This window comes from Populus alba, chromosome 1 (assembly GCF_005239225.2).
Source record: "Populus alba chromosome 1, ASM523922v2, whole genome shotgun sequence".
NCBI classification, from domain to species: Eukaryota; Viridiplantae; Streptophyta; class Magnoliopsida; order Malpighiales; family Salicaceae; genus Populus; species Populus alba.
The window spans coordinates 30,077,483-30,098,627 of record NC_133284.1 but is presented as its reverse complement, the minus strand read 5'-3'; the positions used below and the strand labels follow the sequence as shown (position 1 = coordinate 30,098,627).

Here is a 21,145-nt window from a genome sequence, read left to right as displayed (position 1 = left end):
GTGTGCTGGACCACAGACTGTAGCTGGACTTCAAATATCATGGCTCTTGTTGTTATGACAATATCACGTTTACAATCTTTTACCATCGTTGTCTTATAATTGTTGAACACTAAGCAGCCTTTTAAACGGTGTTAAGAGGATCAGAATTCAATGCGTAGTTATCATGCTGAGTAGGATATGAAGAAAAAAAACGGTCCTTTCCCTTATGTTCCCAGCTTGACGTTGGTGCATGATTTTTGTTAATCGAAGTTAGAACTTCTATCCGCTTTGGAATCATTGAAGAAAGTGAACTAAAAAGAGAAGGAAGGTTGAAAAAAGTGATGGTGAAATTTGGTTCTCTCTCTTTCAGATGATCAAGGCACGCTCTCTAGGACTCTTTTGTCTCATGTTGTTGCGTCAGGTCCACATGTGGGGAAAAGGCCACGCTTGTCACGTGGGTGCTGACATTGTTGGAAGATGCTCTGGGTATCCTACTCATTTCCCTCTCAGCTTTCTTGAAATGTTTGTTTTTAATTCTTGTGGTTTCTTGGTACTTGACTGGATCCTCTGTGTTCTGGTATGGTTTTGTGGAAAATGGCAGTTCTGCATGTGCTTCCTTTTTTCTGGCCATCTCATGTTCGTCATCAGATTTTGCCTTGCAACTCCACGTTCTTGAGCTCCATTCAAGTCCAAGCATCAGTCCCAAATGATATTCGCCTGAATATGCGATAGCTAACATATAAAGAAGGATTAGGATTGCAATGGTTGCTGCAGCTATGAGCAGTCTTGCAACCTGAGAAATTGCAATTAGTTCAGATTTGCGACAAGAGTATAAATAAAGCTAATTAATTTCACATGATTGATCAAAGTGTCTGCCTGAAGCTAGGCCCCAGTCCTTTGCCTGCATAAGATCATGTCTGGAGCAATATCTTCTCCATCGTGCATAGAGGAGCTTATGGACCACCGCAGTTGACTAGTCGATATCAGTTTTATGTTGTATACAGATATCTTGTCAAGTAGTCTTTAGATGACATTGACTCTCATTTCCTGTGTTGTTTGTGATGTTAACATGTCATCTGCATCTAATTCAGTTGCCCGCTTTTGGTACAGATATGACACCCTCCCCCCATCAAAATGTCTGCTTCTGTTTTCTCAGTTGTAAATGAGCTTAATTTACAGTGATCATGGCGATGTTTTAACCGTTCCCAAGTTCTCATACCAACCTTGTTTTTGTCTTCGCTCGCATTTCATTTTCATGAAATGAAAGACATTTATTCACCTTATTTGAGATTTTTCCTGACAAGTTCAAGAAACTAATCATCCAAGGATACACACCTCAATGACCAAAAAAAAAAAAAAAAAAACAAAAAAACACCCCGAACAAGATGATATCCTCAATAAGGAAGAAGATAAACAAGAAAAATATATATTACCATTACATACTATACTAAAAAAATACTTGGAGAACTTAATGAAGTTTCCTTTGTTTTTCTTCTTCTTTTCTATTTTTTTTTTCCTTTTAATTTTATCTTTTTTCCCCCTTCAATTTCATTGTAAGATTTGTTTTAACAATTATTTGGGTGGTTTTTGGACTGAAAAAATCAGTAGAATTACATCGAGTAACTCTTATATAATTTAATTTTAAATTTGGAATAAAGAATATGATCAATAGTTTTTTTTCTTGTTAATTTCATTGTTTTTCTCTCCATTTCATCCTCAATTTGTTTTGTTTTATTGCTCAACCAGGTTGTTTATAAACTAATAAAGTGGATTGAGTTACATTGTAATGTTTTGAAAATTGAAAAGATTGGAAAAATACAATAAAGCCCTTGGAGGCTTAAAGAGAGGGTATAAATGATTGAGGGGTAGTGTGGTAATTGACCAATGGTTGATAAATATAAATAAGAAAAAAAAAAGAAAAAAAAAGAGGGATCTGAATATTGGAAGAACAAACCGTAAGAGAAAAGGGAGGAAGAAGAAGAAGAAGAGAAAATAAGGGAAAATAAGGGGAAAAGGAGAAGAGAAGTAGAGGAAATAAGTAAAAAGGTAAGATTTATGGTTTTAAGTGTATAATATGTTAAATTTCGGTTTTGATTAATTGTAGAGTTTTGAAGTTTGTATTTTGAGTTAATTGATGAGTTAATTTGAAGGTTAGGAGTTGATTATTGTGGGTATTTGATTAATTAGTTGATTTTGAGAGATTAAATTGAAGGATAATGATTTTTGAGTTATGATTTTGTTTAAATGGTGAAATTGTGTTAGAAATCAGGGGATAACAGTAGGTGATCTGTTGAAATTCTGGGTTTGAGGTTGAAGATGACGAAAATTCAGTTTGGTCCCTCAATTTGCAGAAATTGCAGTTTAGTCCCCAAACTTTGGAAATTTTACAGATTGGTCCCTGGGACATAAATTGAGGTTCTGAACAGAACTGAGGATGATTTAAGGGTAATATTCCAGTATAATTAGGAAGATATGATATTTTCAGTTTGGTCCTCCAATTTGACAAAAAGTATAATTTGACCCTAAAAATTTGGTAAAGTTCCAGAATGGTCCTTGGAGCATAATGATATATCCTGGACAGAATTGAGGATTGATTATGGATAAATTTCAGTATGGTTATATATTTACAGTTCGGTCCTCAAAATTGGGTAAAATTACGTTTTGGTCCCTGTTTTGGAAAATTGTCATTTTAGTCCCTAAACTTGGGAGATTAAGCCCAGTTTATTTTATGCATTGGTATCTTTTGTTTGATTTGTTTTTGAGTATATTGCATATATTTATTGTAGGTTCTCCTAACGATCCTTAATCGGATTTTTCGGGTCTTTTTGTCTGACATTCCTTTAGAGTATTTTCCGGGTGAGTGGAATAATCTTTAATATGCATATAATATAAATAAATATGTATGTTGATTATACAATGAGTACAACTAGTAAATTTCTTGAATATTTATATATGTTGCTTTATTTTCCGAGTACTAATTTATTATTGAATTTGCACTCGCAATCTGTTAAAGTAAATTCTATTTGATATGATATACGTTTCTTTGATGATTATGTGAATATTTGTTATGCCTTGATATGGGACTTGTCAGTACTCCATGCTAACGGAGAATAGTTAGCCTGTGTGCACATAGTATTCTGTTACCTAGCTGGTGAGAGAGGCATCAGCCTGTGGCGATTGATCATCCCACAGTGGTCACCGACGGGTGTCATCTGGTCACCGACGGGTGTCATCTGGTCACCTTCGGGTGTCATCTGGTCACCTTCGGGTGTCATCTGATCTCTGACATGTAATCCACTACGTTATAATAATATGTTACGTTATGATAACTATATGTTACGTTATGATAATATGTTTAGTAAGTATATGTATATGTATATGTATATGTATATTAAGATAAATCATCTTACAACTTATTAATATCTGAAATATCTAAAATGTATATTAAATGTTATTCCCTCACTGAGTTGGTTGAACTCACCTCTCATTTTTAATATTATTTCAGGTTCTTAGTTTCTGGAACTTTGTTGAGTGTTTCCGCTTCTTCAGTTCTGGTCGGTATGCCTTGCTTGTTCGCGAGGTTTTCCTTTCAGTTTTGATTTGATGTCTTAGATGCTCCACTGTTACCTTGGTTAAATTAAATTTGGATTTTGACAATGTAATGAGTATTATGAATTATTATTTTTGTTTTAATAATTATCGTTCGGTTTCATCAGTATTTGAATAATATAATATTTCTGAATATTATGAGCCGCTGCGTATTTTTGAACAAATTGTTCTTTTGATATGTCTGTTCTGAGGCTTAGCGTAGGTGAGGTGTCCTTTCGACACCGCTCCTACGTTGCCGGTCACGGATCCGGGATTCGGGTCGTGACATACATCAAAGCAACTTTAATACAATATAACTTTAAACACGTGATAGGCAAGACATTAAATTGTGAGTTTTTTTAATGTCAATTTTATTTTTTTCTCTCAATTTATTCTTTAGAATTTTTTTTACGGTCTGTCGAGTTGGTTTTGGACCGGTTATGTTAACTGGATTATTTCGAACCAATTATCATGTGATTTAATTTTAAATTTGGATTAAATACGAAATCAATCGAGAAATTTTAAAGTTAACTTGTGAAATTAGTTCTTGCAACAATATTAAATAGATGTCTACCATCTCAATATTTTTATTATAATTTTTTTTAAAATAATTTTATTACCGTGTCATCTAACAGTCCACGAGAGTTTTCGAATGAGAAGAAAAGAATTAGGGAAAAAAATTGACCAGTCTATCCCTTCCACTGATAGTATGATATGGAAGGTTCAACAACTTTGTACTGCAGATAATTATGTCCATCTGTTTCCACCAAGATCGATCGATTAAATGCTTATATGAAAAACTCTCCTGGCAATGTAAAATTGGACTTTCGATACATTTCTTGAAGAAGGGACTCTCAATATATATATATATATATATATGTATATATATATATATATATATATGTATATGTATGTATAATCAGGTAAAATGGCTTCACATCAATTGAAAAGAGAAAAATCAAGCAAGCAGCGGCCGAAAGGAGAAAAGAAGAGCTCAGATGGTCAAGTGGGTCAGATCCAAATGAGGCAGTGATGAACCAGAAGAATGCAACCCTGCTTGAGCCCACCTGCCAGAATCACTACTAATTGGGTGTGTGTCCAGTCACCTGTGAAAAGACAGATAGGAAATTCGCCATCAAAACCAGGTTTTCTGTGATGGTCTTGTTTTAGGAAGTAAAGTTCCATACACCCATTATTGCAATTCACAGCATGGCCCAATATATTCCAAATAATAGCTGCAGCTCTGTTTTTCTGTCTTAAGAGACAAAGCCATCCTCTTCCGAATAACAGGCACTGGACAATGGGCTGCATCCATTTACACCTTGGAAAAAAAGAAAGCTAAGAAATTTTCTATTTTTCTCATCTATTTATAACTCTTTTGGACATATTATGAACCTGACATGCTAACTCTTGTGATCACAGAAGCAACTTTTAGCTACTGGACAATGAAGTTGCTCTTTTGTTTTGCTTTGCGCACGCTACCAGCTTTATGGAAACACATGTTCCTGGCCCTTCCATGCGCTATGGTCTGATTCTTGATGGCACTGTAAGAGGCTCGTGAGGAGGGCGAGAGGGACTTTCACACATTAATGGCCAGGCAAATATCTGCACCAGAATCCACAGCTATGATTTTGTTTCCATCAGAGGAAGATGCCCTCCTGTCATGGTTTTTGGAATTTGCTTTTCTGCTTGCCCATGATCTACCAAGCTATACCTTCCATGACTGGTCATGCTTGTATATAAAGTTGTTCTTCTGTTCACTCAGGGGTCACACCATATCAGATTTCACAGTGAAGGGGCCACCATAAAGCAAGAAGAGTGCAGTTCTTGCGTGATATAACACAGTGAACTCCGAGGTTAGTTCCATATACCATTATCGAAGAAGCTTTTCGCTGTTTGTTGAAATCTTGAAGCTCTCTGTATAAAACCAAAGATCAAACACTCTCTTGCCTTCTAAATTTTCTCCCTGCCCTCCTCTAAACTAATGCCATTCAGAGCTGCATGGAGTAAGCTAATTTTGTTCTCCTCCTCCTCTCTCTCTCTTTTTTACATATAAATTTGCTAGTGTATTTGTTACGTACGGAGATTCCAAATGGAGGCCCTTGGGTGATAAATGGGCTATGTGTCTAATAGGGGAATCCTGTCTCAACACGTTGGGGACATGCTCACATGCTCCAGTTAGGTCACTAGATGGGCCAAGTCTTGAGAATCAATGAGATGCCCATCCAATAATAGTAGCTTCCTTTTTGTTTTTCTCACCCCACGAGAGTTTTCTTCACTTCGACACCAACACATTCAGTCCCTTCATTAACATGTGATTTCATATTACTTGTTAGTAGTAAGCAGTGATCATATCATTTGCTTTGATTTTTGTGACCAAGGGAGTTTAATTCTCATCTATGTCATAAATGGTATTTCTCAGCATTCTAAGAAGCTGCGTTTGAGTGTTATTCGAATATCAATGATATGCATCTCAGGGAAAGACTCGAGCCTGGGTTTAATGTATTACACTTTGGCAGCAAGCTTCCTTAATGGACATTGCATACGAAAGATTTGGATCGAGTTGTTTTTCTCTAGTTAAATTTCAAAGCAAATGCTATTTTTCTTTCTTCTTTATAGTTTTGCAAACATAAGTTCGGGCACACACGGTTCAGGAACTGGGGTGACGTCAAATAGACCAGAAAGAACAAGTCAAGAAATGGTTAATGCATGCATACACGCGAACATATAACATCAGGCACCAGAACCATGGAAAAGCATGGTTTAAAATCAAACACAAACATCAGGCACATGATCAAATTGTAGAAAACCAGTAGAAAGTGTGAGATCTTCCTGTGGATGTCCATCTAACTTGTTCACATTTAACGAGGATGTTTTTAACTAAATAAGTGGGTCTTGGACAGAAAAGTTAATTTAAGGAGGCAGGGCTCTGAAGGTACATTCATTAGGAAACAATGTTACAGATATGATGGGGAAAATGGAAGGCAGTTAATTTAAGGAGCATGTATAGGGGGACAAATGCTTGGGAACATTTTGTGTCTTGGTATTTTTCGAGTAGTAGTAACTTTCTTTCATTTTGTTCCTTCAGGAATTAACTTAATTCTTTAGCATGGACAGCAGCAGCGGCACCTCAAGCAATTCCTTCTCAGGTGCCCTTCTTTTTTCTTTTTAAAATTCATTTTTCTTGCAATTACTGTTTGTAATATTTGGTAACATTAGAGTATCTTCTAGGAAATATAGGAAAAAACCCTTCTGGGCTGGAAGCACTGCAGAAGCAGCATGAGGAGAAAACCAGAAGGGTTGAAGAGCTGAAGAGTCAAATCGTTGCAGTGAAGCTTGATCTGGAGAAGAAAAGGAAGGATGCTTTAGAGGATAAAAAAGAAGTTTTCAAGAGCTTGAGTGACAAATACAACAGCTTGAGAGAGGAATACAATAATACTCTGGCTGGCTGAAAGGTCCAGTGAATAGTCTACAGATCTGTTTCAATATTGCATGCTTTTATCATCCCGTTTTATGCAGCTACCTGGAAACCTATGCATTAGATTGTAAGATTTGCTTCCTCTGTTGGAGTTATGCCTTAAGTTGCTGCCTTTGTTTTATTTTAGTATTGTTTGTCTTTGTTATTTTAATTCTGCTGAAATAAAAGACTAGAGCTGGTCTTCAGGACGTGAACTAGTCTTTAGAAGTCAGTTATGTTGTTAGCTGAACATGGTACATTTATGTTAGTGGTCATGTTAGTGGTCAGCTGAACGTGGCACATTGTAGTGCTACAAACCAGCAATTTCAGTTTGTTTCAAGTCTATTTAAACGTGTAAAGATTGCTGAAACAAGTAAGCAATCAACGATATTTTTCAGTTCAATAAAACAGTAAAAAACTTCCACTGTTCAAAGCAAAATCTGCATTCTGTTTTTCACTTCTTCTTTTCAATCTTTTCAAACTCTTTCAATTGGTATCAGAGCAATTTTCTTGAAGGGCTGTGATGGATTCTGAATCAAGTTTCACCCATATTTCTCCTCCAATCTTCAATGGAGAGAATTTTCAACTATGGGCAGTAAGAATGGAAACTCACCTAAAAGCCTTAGATTTGTGGGAAGCTGTTGAAGAGGATTATGAGGTGCCACCACTGCCTAATAATCCAACTATGACTCAGATCAAAAGTCATAAGGAGAGAAAGACCAAGAAATCGAAGGCGAAGGCATGTCTGTTTGCTGCTGTTTCCACAACCATTTTCACCATGATCATGTCACTTCAATCAGCAAAGGATGTTTGGGATTACTTGAAGAAGGAATATGCAGGAGATGAAAGAATTCGTGGAATGCAAAGCTTAAACTTGATACGTGAATTTGAGCTGCAAAGGATGAAGGATTCTGAGACTATAAAGGAGTACTCAGACAAATTAATGGGGATTGCTAACAGAGTCAGGCTGCTGGGAACATCATTTGCAGATTCCAGAATTGTTGAAAAACTTCTAGTCACAGTACCAGAAAAGTATGAAGCTTCAATTACAACATTGGAGAATACTAAAGACCTGTCAAAAATTACATTGACAGAGTTGCTAAATGCCTTACAAGCTCAGGAGCAGAGAAGGCTTATGAGGCAGGATCATGCAATTGAAGGTGCTTTGCAAGCAAAATTTGTAGACTATGACAAGAAGAAGTTCTTCAGGAAGAACGCAGCTTCAGGCAGCATTAAACCAAATCAAGGTTACAACAAAGGAAAATTTATTAAAAGGAATTTTTCACCTTGTCAACACTGCAACAAGAGTGGTCACCCACCATTCAAATGCTGGAAGAGGCCTGATGCAAGGTGCAGCAAGTGCAATCAGCTAGGACATGAGGCAATAATCTGCAGATTCAAAAATAAAAAACAAGAAGAAGATGCTCAAGTCGCGAACCAAGATGATGAGGATCAGATGTTTGTGGCTGTATGCTTCTCGGTTCAAACCACCTCAGACCATTGGCTAATTGATAGTGGTTGCACCAACCACATGACTTTTGATAAAAGTCTTTTTCAAAATTTGCAGCCTACAGAAGCTGCAAAAGTCAGAATTGGAAATGGTGAATGCATTGAAGCCAAGGGAAAGGGAACAATTGCCATCACAACAAATTCAGGTACAAAAACAATTGCAGATGTTTTTTATGTGCCTAATATAGATCAGAATTTGTTGAGTGTGGGGCAATTAATTAAGAAAGGAATGAAGGTGATTTTTGAAAATCAACATTGCTGTATTTTTGATGCTGCTGGGTGTAAAATTCTACAAGTCAGAATGAAGAGCAAAAGTTTCTCGTTTCTACCATTTGAGGAGGAGCATAATGCTTTCCCAACAAAAACTCAATTATACTGAGTTATGGCACAAAAAGGTTGGGCACTGCCATCAACAAAGGATGCTTACCATGAAGAATTCTGAGGCTGTCAGAGGTATACCTTCATTTACTGAAATTACATTGAACTGTCATGCTTGTCAGTTTGGTAAGCAGAATAGAAAATCATTTCCGAGATCAACTTGGAGATTATCCCAAAAGCTGCAGCTGATTCATACCGATGTGGCTGGTCCTCTAAGCACACCATCATTAAATGACAATAAATATTACCTGCTGTTTATTGACGATTTCTCTCGAATGTGCTGGATTTATTTCATGAAATTCAAATCAGAGGTGGCTGGAATTTTCTGGAGATTCAAGAAGAATGTGGAGAATCAAAGCAACTGCAGAATTCAAGCAATTCGTTCAGACAATGGCAGAGAATACACATCAACAGAATTCAATCTTTATTGTGAAGAAGCTGGCATTGAACATCAACTCACAACCCCTTACACTCCAGAGCAGAATGGGGTTAGTGAGAGAAGAAATCGATACATAATAGAGATGGCTAGATGCATGTTACATGAGAAGAACTTGCCTAAAGTTTTTTGGGAAGAAGCTGCTAACACAACAGTATTTCTGCAAAATCGTCTCCCAACAAAGCTTTTGACAGAAAAAACTCCTTTTGAAGTGTGGTATAATTACAAACCCTCACTTAGTTTTCTTAAGGTGTTTGGCAGCACATATTTTGTTCACATTCCACAGATTAAGAGGGACAAGCTGGACAAGAAGGCAATGCAAGGTATCTTTGTTGGCTATAGCACAATTTCTAAAGCCTACAAAGTATACCTCCCTCAAACCCAGAAGATTACAATTACACGGGATGTGCAGTTCCATGAAGACGATAAATGGAATTGGGATGAAACACAAGAGATCACGGTGCTTGATGATCAAATTATTACTCCCCTGCAAAATGAATCAATTGATGAATCACCAGTACGAGGCACCAGATCACTTGAAGAAATCTATCAAAGGAGCAATGTGGCTGTTTGTGAACCAGAAAATTATGAAGATGCGCAGATGAATCCAGCATGGCAGGAAGCAATGAAGGAGGAAATACACATGATTGAAAAAAATCATACGTGGGAACTTGTTGATCGACCTGCAGACAAGAACATTATTGGCGTCAAGTGGATTTTCAGGACCAAACTGAATGCTGACAGCTCCATAAACAAATTCAAGGCAAGGCTGGTTGTCAAGGGGTATGCTCAAGTGTATGGGGTGGATTATTCAGACACATTCGCTCCAGTAGCAAGGATGGACACCATCAGATTGTTGCTTGCTGTTGCTGCACACAAAAACTGGAAAGTGTTCCAGATGGACGTAAAATCAGCCTTCCTCAATGGCGATTTACAAGAAGAAATTTATGTTGAACAACCTGCTGGATTTGTTGTTCAAGGAGAAGAAGACAAGGTGTACATGCTGAAGAAGGCACTTTATGGATTAAAACAGGCACCAAGGGCCTGGTATGGCCGAATTGATGACTACTTGACAGGGTTTGGATTTCAGAAAAGTCTTTCTGAATCAACCCTCTATGTGAAGAAAATTGATGATGAATGTTCTTATTGTGTCCCTCTATGTTGATGATTTACTTGTAACTGGAAGTAATTTTGCAGCAAATTGAAAGGTTCAAGCAGGACATGATGCAAGCTTTCGAAATGAGTGACCTTGGACTCATGAGTTTTTTTCTTGGCATGGAGATTAACAAAGCAGAGAAGTGATCTTCATTGGTCAAGAAAAAATATGCGAAGGAGATTTGAAGAAATTCCAAATGGAGAATTGCAAACCAAACTGCTACTCCAATGAATCAGAAGGATAAATTCAAGCAAAGAGGATGGGACTGCAGGGTAGATGAAGAAAAGTACAGAAGCTTGATTGGTTGCTTGCTGTATTTGACAGCAACCCGACCTGACATTCTTTATGCAACAAACCTTCTATCAAGGTTTATGCATTGTCCAAGTGAGCTACATATGAGGGCAGCCAAACGTATCCTGCGTTACATCAAAGGAACATGCAGTTTTGGTGTTAAATTTATGCAATGTAAAACACTGAAATTGCATGGCTTTTCTGACAGTGATTGGGGTGAATTCATTGATGACATGAAAAGCACTTCTGGTTTTTGTTTCAATCTAGGCTCAACAATATTTTCATGGTCATCTAAGAAGCAAAGCATTGTTGCACAATCAACTGCAGAGGCAGAGTTCATTGCTGCCACAGCTGCAGTTAACCAAGCTTTATGGCTTCAAAAGTTACTGCGTGATTTACATATGGAAGAGGAAGAAGCAACTGAAATCTTAGTTGACAATCAAGCAGCTATAGCAATCTCTAACAATCTTGTGTTTCATGGGAAAACCAAACATTTCAACATCAAATTATATTTTATCCGAGAGGTGCAGAAGAATGGAGATGTTAAGCTACTTTATTGCAAGACTGAAGATCAAATGGCTGATTTGTTTACCAAAGCACTTCCTACAAACAGGTTCGAATTTCTCACAAGGCTGATAGGAGTATGCAACCCTTAATGCAAGGAGGAGTGTTGGAGTTATGCCTTAAGTTGCTGCCTTTGTTTTATTTTAGTATTGTCTGTCTTTGTTATTTTAATTCTGCTGAAATAAAAGACTAGAGCTAGTCTTCAGGACGTGAACTAGTCTTTAGGAGTCAGTTATGTTGCTAGCTGAACATGGTACATTTATGTTAGTGGTCATGTTAGTGGTCAGCTGAACGTGGCACATTGTAGTGCTACAAACTAGCAATTTCAGTTTGTTTCAAGTCTATTTAAACGTGTAAAGATTGCTGAAACAAGTAAGCAATCAACGATATTTTTCAGTTCAATAAAACAGTAAAAAACTTCCACTGTTCAAAGCAAAATCTGCATTCTGTTTTTCACTTCTTCTTTTCAATCTTTTCAAACTCTTTCAATTTCCTCTTCTGCATAATTTTAACTGTTTCTATAAAATTCTCCACATTACTGGGAGACATTTAGAGCTAGTACCGCATGTTAGCCTATCTTACAATATCATCATGTATGCCATGTAAATCATGCAGTTCATCACCACAATGTCATACAATATGGTAATGGATTTGGGCTAACGAGCATCTTAGCTATTTTTTCACCAAAGTAAAAAAAATCCTAACTGAAAGGAGCAACTAATGGAAGTAGTTGATTGGAAGTTTTAGAAAAGTTGTTGTACTCAAATGAAGAAAATTAAAGTCTATATACTCAATTGAGAAAAAACATAAAGTTAATGTACTAATAATGTAATCCATAGGATCTCACCAAAGCAGTATTTTCAGTCCCCGAAAAACAGAACCATGGAATCACCCTGTAAGAGAAGATTCTGAGGTGGCTTAATTTCCAGGATCCATAATACTATTAATGTTTCTATGGCATCGACCTGATGTTTTCAAAATCTGGAAGCTGCAAGTGCCAAGTGTGTGTGTGTGTGTGTGTATCATCTTTTAGCTTGGATCACCATTCTTGCAGTAACATAATAAAGAAGAGAATTGCATGGTCTCATCAAAAAAATAACAGGCTGTCAAGTTTAGCCTGGACGTACAGACAATTGTATGAGCGATACCGGTAATTACCAAAGCTTTTCTTTCTCTAATTTCCTAAAAATCATCTCTGTCTCCCCAGTGAATTGATCTTCTGCTTCTATTTGGACAATCTCGCCTCGGATTATCCGTCGTGGATCATATGCTCTGGCAGAATTTTGAAGATTATTAAGGCTAGGACCACGACTATTAATTAGTCTCAGATGTGGCGTTCACAACTTCTCTGCCCACTTGATTGATTTCTCTCGGAGGATAACTATTCTGGCATATTGGATTGCCAGCTTGATCTGTTAAGCGCACATTTGTAGTAACTCTTCGATCATCGACGCTGTTCGTCCCTGACAAATAGTCATGTCACAGAAACAAATCCATGTCTGAAGTTGTTGCTATTTGTTGCTATTTGATAAAAGACGAAGATAACAATATTATTAGAAATTGAAAAAAGCAACATCCAGAGGAAAACAAAACAAAAGATCAGAAAGACCAAAACAAAGTTGTTTAAACATTACAATCAAAATGCAAATGTTAAAACTACAAGTTTTATAGGAGCTCATACCAAAAAGCATTGGCCCGATGAGCAATTTATATAGTATAAACAAGTAGCACCCAAGTGTTTCTTAGGGTAATCAGTAGCTATATATATATATATATATTATATATTATATTATATATATATTAAGGGTATACGACATAGGAAATATTAACACATAACAGAACAGGAAGGGGCCTTAAATCTTGTAAATGAAATAATAACCCACAATTATGTGGTAGTAAAACCATGAGCGGAACAAGGCACGCTAAAATGAAGTTAAAAATGCCTTAAAAAACATCTACTAATTAATTAAAAAAATAAAAACTGAAATCAGAACTCTTGTAAGAAAAGTGGAGCTGGTACTTGGGCTGTTTACTGGGAAAAAGAGCCAGAATGTCTCCCAGTTTCAGCTCCACCCTTCTGGTTTTCATCAAACACGGCAAACAAATGAGTCTCAATTGATCGTCGTGACTAATCGTAGCTGCATCATGCCTCTTCGAAGGCCATAGCCAGTCTCCGATACAACTATCTCCACGTTGGAACCACCTGCTCTCTAAGTGCAGAGTAGAGGGCGTCCAGCGATGCATCTAAAAGATTATGGTACTTCAAGCTTCCATCTTGCACTGCAGATCCTACTCAGTTAAGCAAGTCATAGCCTACACCGACATGTTGTGGGTTATCAATATAGCTGAGGTACGTATACAGATTGGCAAGAAGTGGCTCCCCGGTGCTTGATAGGAATTGGACTGTTGGGAAAATGTATTGACCTGCACTAGTACTATACATATGCACCTGCTGATGGAGGATAAGAAGCACCTAACAAAGATTGCTCTATTGAAGTAGACACCTTAATGTCTAAATTAGCAGATGCAATGGCATTGTAGATATATATATTTTTGCATTGCAGGTAGAACAAATTGAGCTGCTGCATCACCAGGCTTGACCTCCTTATCGACTGAAACTTATCGAAACTTGACGTCGGGTGAGTAGGCTATGATACTGGCTTCAAACCTAATGTCTGAGCTGAGCATTCAGCAAACGCCTGAAGGTTTTCATTAGGAACGCCAAGGGCTTACTCAATATTGTTTGAACCTCCAAGAGCCTGGAGGGTTGCTTAATTTGGATCATAGATTCACATTCTGCCAACGCCATTGCTTCTATAAAAATCTACTACTTGTTCAGAAGGTACATTTCCCAACCGTACGTTGCAGACACCTACAGATTGTGCACCAGCTGGTTTGAGTAGGAAACAAAGTTGGATTATATCTTAGAAAGAAAATCAGTGATGAAAAAACGACAGAATTATTAAGAGAACAAAAAAGAGTACAAAGATCAAGCGATGCTCATGGAGAAAAAAAGAGTCTCCAAACAAGACCCAAAAGCGAGAAAAAAGAAAAAACCCTAAAAGCAAACAAAACCTAAGCAACCGAACCAGGTAAGCAAAGAGGTCAAACGCACAAGCAAAGGAAAAACGTGAAAAACTGAAATAATAAGAAAAAAGAATGTTATATGTACTATATATGCAAACAATAGCTCAGAGTTGCACACACTTATACTTACAGTCATGATATGTGCTATGTATACAATGTACAGAGCTAGGGCGAGTTTTGTACCAGTCACAGCTTCTAGGCCAGACATCAAGAATCCAACAAACAACAGGGAAAAACAAGAAAAGAAAAGAAAAAGTAACCCTAAAAGATTCTCTTTGATGTTGATATAAAATCTTTTTGGTAGTTTCTAACTCTTCCCCTGCTTCTCAGCATACAGAGAGAGAGAGAGAGAAAGAGGCGATCTCACGGTGAACATTATTATATGGCAAGATATTCGAAGATATAGGGGTCGGACTCATGCATACCAAAGTAGTAAATAGTATAAATTCCCTTCCATAAATAGTCACATAAATTTACTAATTTGAGTTTGCTTGTTTGCAAGAGTAATTCAAAAGGAAGTTTTTTAGTCTATTCGTTTTTTTTTTTAATCACAAGATATTGTTTTAAGTACATGATTCAACCATGTCGATATTGTGTATGTAAATAATTGAAATAAATAAATTATAGTAAATTCCAGTGAAATTAAATTTATTTTTTTTCTAAATTATATTGCGTTTACTTTTTAAAAAATATATTTTATATAAATACATTAAAATAATAATTTTTATTTTTAAGATTTATTTTAATATCAATATATCAAAAACAATCTAGAAACCTAAAATATTAAATTTAAACAAAAACAAATGAATTTTAACAGATTTTTTTTAAATCGCATTCCTAAACAAGACTTAATCTTCTTCCTTCTTGAGTTTTTTCTTGATCGTTCAGTTTGTCATCATCACTTTCTACCTTTGCAACTATGTATTTTAAATAGGATGTTGGGGTCAATATGAGAAAAATTAAAGAAGCCTTAACGATGATTGATGTTAGAATATAATTCTTTTTAATTATTTTGATATATTTTTGGATTTTTTTTTTGTGAAGAATGAATCATTAGTGTAAACATTTTTGCAAGTTTGATCTTTGTTAATTGTTTTTTTTTTATAAAGTTCTAAAAAATAAAACAAAAATCTAATCTTCAGAGCATACTCATGTTATGATTACTTTAAAAACGTGTATCTGATAAAATGATACAGGAGATTCACCTAATTTGATATTATATGATAAAATGTTTATTAATTATACAGGTTGGACTCCTCCCCTGTCTCTTAATTTTCTCTTGCTCTCTCTTAATTTAAACTAAACAGTAGTCTGTATACTCTTGCGAGGATCAAGCAACTTAGTCAGCAACAGTCAAGAAACTAGAGATAATGCAAATAAGTTTATTGTATTTTATGAATAAGTCTGGTAGTACACGAGCACAAACACTCTTATTCAAACCTTCATTCGGTGTAACATACTACACTGTTTTTTCTATTAACCAAAAGTAAGTTGGTACTTAGGCTGTTTGTTGGGGAGGAAGAGACCAAAATGTTGTTCAATTCCTGCTGCCTTCAGATTCTCATCAAACATTGCAAACAAGTATGTCTCTATAGCCTGTCCAGATCTTCTGGGAGTCCCCTGTTTTGCATGATTAATCAAATTCCTGTAGAAAGTTCCTGCGTTCTCAACCGTTGTTGCAGTCCCCCCTTCAGATGGCCAACCACTTTCCGATACAACAATGTTCAAATTTGGGGCACCTGCTTTCTCGAGAGCAGCATAAAGAGCATCTAACAATGCATCAAACAAATTCTGGTATCCATATTGACCATCTTGCACCACGACACCTGGTGAGGTAAACAAGGCATAGCTAAGATCAATGTTTTGTGGGTCGTCCCTGTAGCTGAAGTAGGGATACACATTTGCAAGAAGTGGTGAGCCGTTGGTCCTTAAGAAGTTGATGATAGGGTTTAAGTATGAACTTGCACCGGCACTAAAGGACCCAGCCGACGGAGGGTAGGAGCTGCCCAACAAAGTTGTGTCTATCGCAGTTGAAACCTTGATTTGATCTTGTAAATTGGCGGATGCTATTGCGTTATGTATGTTCTGCATTGCTGGTAGAACGGATTGTGCATTTGCATCTCCAGGGGGTACTTCATTGCCAACAGCAATGTAGCGGAACCTGACATTGGATGAGTAGGCCACAACGTTGTCTTGAACCCAGGTTGCTGCAGCTGAGGCATCAGTAAGGGACTGAAGTTTGTCGTTGGGGACACCAAGGATGACTTCTATGTTTGATCCTCTAAGGGCTTCAAGTGTGTCTCTGTTCGGATCATAGATTCGCATCCTTCGAATAGCATTTGCTTGGTAAAGACTCACAACTTCCTGATCAGATGGCAGATTGTTTCCATTCTTTCCATAACAAACCCCGATGGATTGTGCATCTGCAACATATAAACCGAATGCTGATGAGTTTAGATGTAAGAGTACTGCTAGCCATCAGTACTGCGATGTATACATGATGCTAGTTCTTAATACTGTTTGTGATTAAGAAATAGCCTGTAAATAGCTCTTGATGTCTTCGGACTTGGAAGCACAAACGTTATTTTCCGAACAAACTAGCTTATCAACAGAGTGAAATTCATGCAACCCTTGCCGGAAAAATCAATGCTACCAACCTAGTCCATTGACTACTCCTCTTACAACAGACTTTAAGTTTATGACTAACTTCAGAGTCAAGTGAGGAGCCTGACAAGATCAAGAGCTCAATAACTGACATTATATGTGACATAAGGATACAACCTTGGAGATTTTCTATTTTTTTTTTTTTTTTATCGTTGTCCTAGATGTTACTTCAATGGACAGTGTCAAAGACCTTAGGCCCTTAATTAGTGCAAGAATTGAACACGATGCTCACTTCCGTGGATCCTTGCAAACAAAGATGGAGCTTGATCTCTAGCACATCCAAGCCATTATATATATATGATAATTAAGCCAAATACTACCTAAAAATTATCATCTTGTGAACAAATTACAAATTTGCATATACACATACCTGAAAGTGTTAGGCGAGAGATCATCAAACCAAAAAGCAGCAAGATAGTCGTAGCCATGAATGTGTTCATTGTAGAACTTTGCAGTCTAGATGAATTATAACCTCCCAATTCCTTGCACCTCTATTTATAGGTGGGATAAGCAATGACGATGATATTAAGTTCAGAGTTGAGGTCCTAGCTCTACTATCAGTTCGGACGTCTTGTCCAGTCAGCAATGCAAGGCGGCCGGACTGAAACATAGTGATGACACGTAACAAAATGTGAAAAGGTCAACACCGTTCCGTCTGCCTTGAATGGTGGAATGCCTGATTTTCTACAACGTCGTTGTCTTCATTAATTCTGGGTTTCCTCTTGAAAATTCCGCGGTCTGGTGTCCAGACAATAATTTTAGCGGCCTAACTTGAAGATAGGTGTCTAAATTCAACGATCCAAGTTCCAGAATATGGGAATTAGCGAGCATGCTAGCAGCAGAACAATCTAGTCAACTGGCCATACCGATACGCTTCATCTCAGCGAGCCAAGAAACTAAAACCGGAGGTCAGATGTGCTTATCAATTTCCACCAGTCTAACAAACGAACTCATTCACGTACCTGGTTAGTCATGACAAATCTCATGAAACCGGCAAGCAATTTGGTTCCTTTTCTAACAAGATAACAGGATGTCTCCACCCATCTAGCAGTGTAAGACACGGTATTCTATGGTTTATGCTGCCCGACAGGATGCCTCCTTAGAATATTCAACTCTCATAGTATTTGCAGAAAAAGAAATAAATCACCTACGCTTCCCTTCTGACGTCGTTTTGACAGTCGTCCCACTAACCTTACATGAAACACACGTCCACTCGCATCCATTAAGATGTATGAAGGTTTTCAAAACGTAAAATTTTTATGTAAGGACGACTATCATGAGAGACGTAATTCAAAACTCTATTTTTTTTTTTCATTACTCGATATTTATTTTACAGTAATGCAAGTTAGGTAGTTTATCATTAGTGGATATTTTTTTTTTATTTCTTTGTTTTTACTTTATTCTTTCAGTTGGAAATTCACATATACTCCAAAGAGCTTGGCTAACTATCAGTATAGCAATAAACAGTTAAAAGCTGAGTTTTTTTTTTTTTTTTTGCTTTGATCCTAAAAAATTGTTAGGACTATTTTTATTTTTAAAAAAAAATTATTATTTTTAATTTATTTTGTCCTTTAATAATATTGGGTTTACTGAGTGGAGGGATTCATAATTTATTTTAATTTCTTCTCTATGAAGCTATACTGGTCCCTCATGACTCGGGTCGCGAGTTTTGCGCTCGTGTTGACTCGGGTCATTTTTTATCTATTTTTTAATTAATTTTTTTGAAATTTTCATTATTCGACATTGGTTTGATTGAAAAATCAAATTTTATAATTATTTTTTTCTTTGCTTTCTATGGACTTATCTTGTTATGACCTGGGTTTTAGCAGAGCTAACCCGTGTTGACTCGAGTCATTTTTTGTCCTTTTTTAATTTATTTTTTTTTTCAATTTAATCATTTAAAATTGAGTTGATTGAGAATTAAGATTTATAATTTTTTTTTTCTATTACTTTTTATAGGGTTATCTCAGTCTTAAACTTATGTTTGACGGGTTTTTTTCTAATCTAAGTTGACTCGACTTTTTTTTTTTTAATAATGAATTTAACGAGTTAACTCGAGTTGATCTAAAATCGATCAAAATATATTATCATTTCAATAATTTAAAAAAGATGTTACTTATTTTTTTTAAATCAAACTATAATTTTTATAAGTCGTTTCAATTGTAAGCATTCCATTTCCCCATAACACATATATGGATTGTGAACCTACATGCAGCATGTAACATTAAGAAAGAGCAGATAAAAATTCATCTAATAATAAAGCAAGAAAATAATGGTAAGTATATATAAAATAAGAAGAATTCATATATATGGATCTACAAAATTGCTTCCTGATGAAGTTGTTAAAGCCTCTAATAGAAATTACGATGCTTCCAAGACTGATATATATGGGTTGGAAGGCATAAAAGATTGAGTTTGGACACTTGAAACAGCTACAAAGAAAATCTCTTGAAAGGGATGGGGATTCTTCGATGTCTAAGTTAATATAGGCAGGAGATGGGAGTCTTGCAAGGCCATGTAAAAAATATTCAGGTTTGAGCAAGAGAATTAAATCTTCTTGTTCCTTAAGAAGAAGACGTTTTACCCAGAATACCTTGAACCCACGAGCATGTGTCCATATAAGAATATGATAATTCAGGTTCGAGTCTTGAGTTTGCTCATATGATGGCCACTGGAGGCTTACATGGTCGTTAACTTCAGGGCCTGTGGGATTAGTCGAGGTGCGCGCAAGCTGGCCCGGACACCCACGTTAAACTAAAAAAAAAAAAAAGAATATGATAATTAGTGTATTTGCCATCTATGGCTTCGAACCACTTAGGTACAAAAGCTTAGAGTAACAATGGATCGCTACAAAAGTTATAATAGTTTTGAGTTCTGTGGGCTGTGTGTGTACTGCATCGATGACAACCAGACCAGTCTCTGAATGATATGTGGCCAAAGAGTGTGCAATCATTCATGCATGTATGTTTTGTCTTTGATTTTAGTGTCGAGTAACTAGCTTGGAGTGTTTTAATCCTACTAGAGACTTGGTCGGGAGTTTCCTATCTAGAAAAGTGTTGCCATGTTAGATCCTATCTAGAAAAGCATTAGGGCACATGCTATGCTCGAGTTTAAATAAAGAACCGTATATATGGATATGAGTTTTATTTGAATCTTGAATATCCAAGCGAGCTCTGCGGCTCATTATAGTTTTGTACCTGTATCTTCTCCGAACTTTATTTCAAGCATTGAGACATCAACCATAAGAAGAGAGCATTATTTTAGTGGGAAAAAGAAAAGGAAGAAGAAGAGCAAGAGAAGCTTAAACTCCATTAATAGTCTCTTTACTTTGAGGAAAGGGAGCTTCATAGCTGGCAGATAGAGATTGACAGCCCGAGTAATAGAAACTTTATTGCAGCCATGGAGGGTTGGTTACTTGTTATACAGAAAGAAGCTCGCCATGTGGAAGAGGAAGAGAAAGAACCTACACTCAAAGCCAAAGCATGCATCTCTCTCGACAATTAATAACCTCTTAGCATTTCAGTTCTATCTTCATAAAAGCTGAAATGCAAAGTATCTCATGGTTTTCAAGAACATCGAGGGCCTTGCACCGCTCTAACAGAGCACGTACCACCAGCATCTTCCTAGAACAGCAAATTCAGAGCTGCTTGGGTGGCTAGAGCCATTAGAATGCCTCCCTGACACGTCCATGCTGCTGCTATTGCTTTGGTTAAAAAAACAAATCACATTCAACGTTGCAAATAAAATTAAACCGAAAATTTATCAAAATCATCTAAAAAGACTTAAATTCGAAGCGAATGTATTTTAAGAAGTAAAACGCATAACCAAATGCAGTTTTAATTACTTAGCAACCCTTTATGCCGCAGAGACAATAGTATATGGGGGACTCGATCGCTCGCCCTTTTAAATTTGTTGAAGAACAGATTAGAAAAGTACAACTGCGATTCATCTATGATGTTTTACTTGGTTGATGACTTCTGAATTGCCAAATTTTACCTTCTATACTAAATAAACTAAGATTTTTTTGGAGTTTATT

At 36.5% G+C, this 21,145-nt stretch overlaps 2 protein-coding genes and 1 long non-coding RNA gene across 3 annotated transcripts; 2 read left to right on the top strand and 1 right to left on the bottom strand.

Moving 5' to 3' along the window:
• The first annotated feature begins 1,770 nt into the window (after positions 1-1,770).
• On the top strand, positions 1,771-3,721 carry LOC140955936 (uncharacterized). Its single transcript, XR_012170716.1, has 2 exons — positions 1,771-2,025; positions 2,766-3,721. It is a non-coding gene; the product is annotated as an uncharacterized lncRNA (long non-coding RNA).
• A 3,904-nt stretch (positions 3,722-7,625) lies between these two features.
• On the top strand, positions 7,626-8,869 carry LOC140955196 (uncharacterized). The gene is made up of 3 exons (XM_073407115.1): positions 7,626-8,492; positions 8,592-8,768; positions 8,834-8,869. Exons 1-3 carry the CDS (start codon positions 7,626-7,628, stop codon positions 8,867-8,869), a joined length of 1,080 nt encoding a protein of 359 aa, XP_073263216.1.
• Positions 8,870-15,813: 6,944 nt separating this feature from the next.
• On the bottom strand, positions 15,814-17,639 carry LOC118032964 (glucan endo-1,3-beta-glucosidase). Its single transcript, XM_035037772.2, has 2 exons — positions 17,480-17,639; positions 15,814-16,868 (listed from the first exon to the last, which is right to left on the bottom strand). Exons 1-2 carry the CDS (start codon positions 17,547-17,549, stop codon positions 15,922-15,924), a joined length of 1,017 nt encoding a protein of 338 aa, XP_034893663.1. The 5' UTR covers positions 17,550-17,639; the 3' UTR covers positions 15,814-15,921.
• Between the last annotated feature and the right edge of the window lie 3,506 nt (positions 17,640-21,145).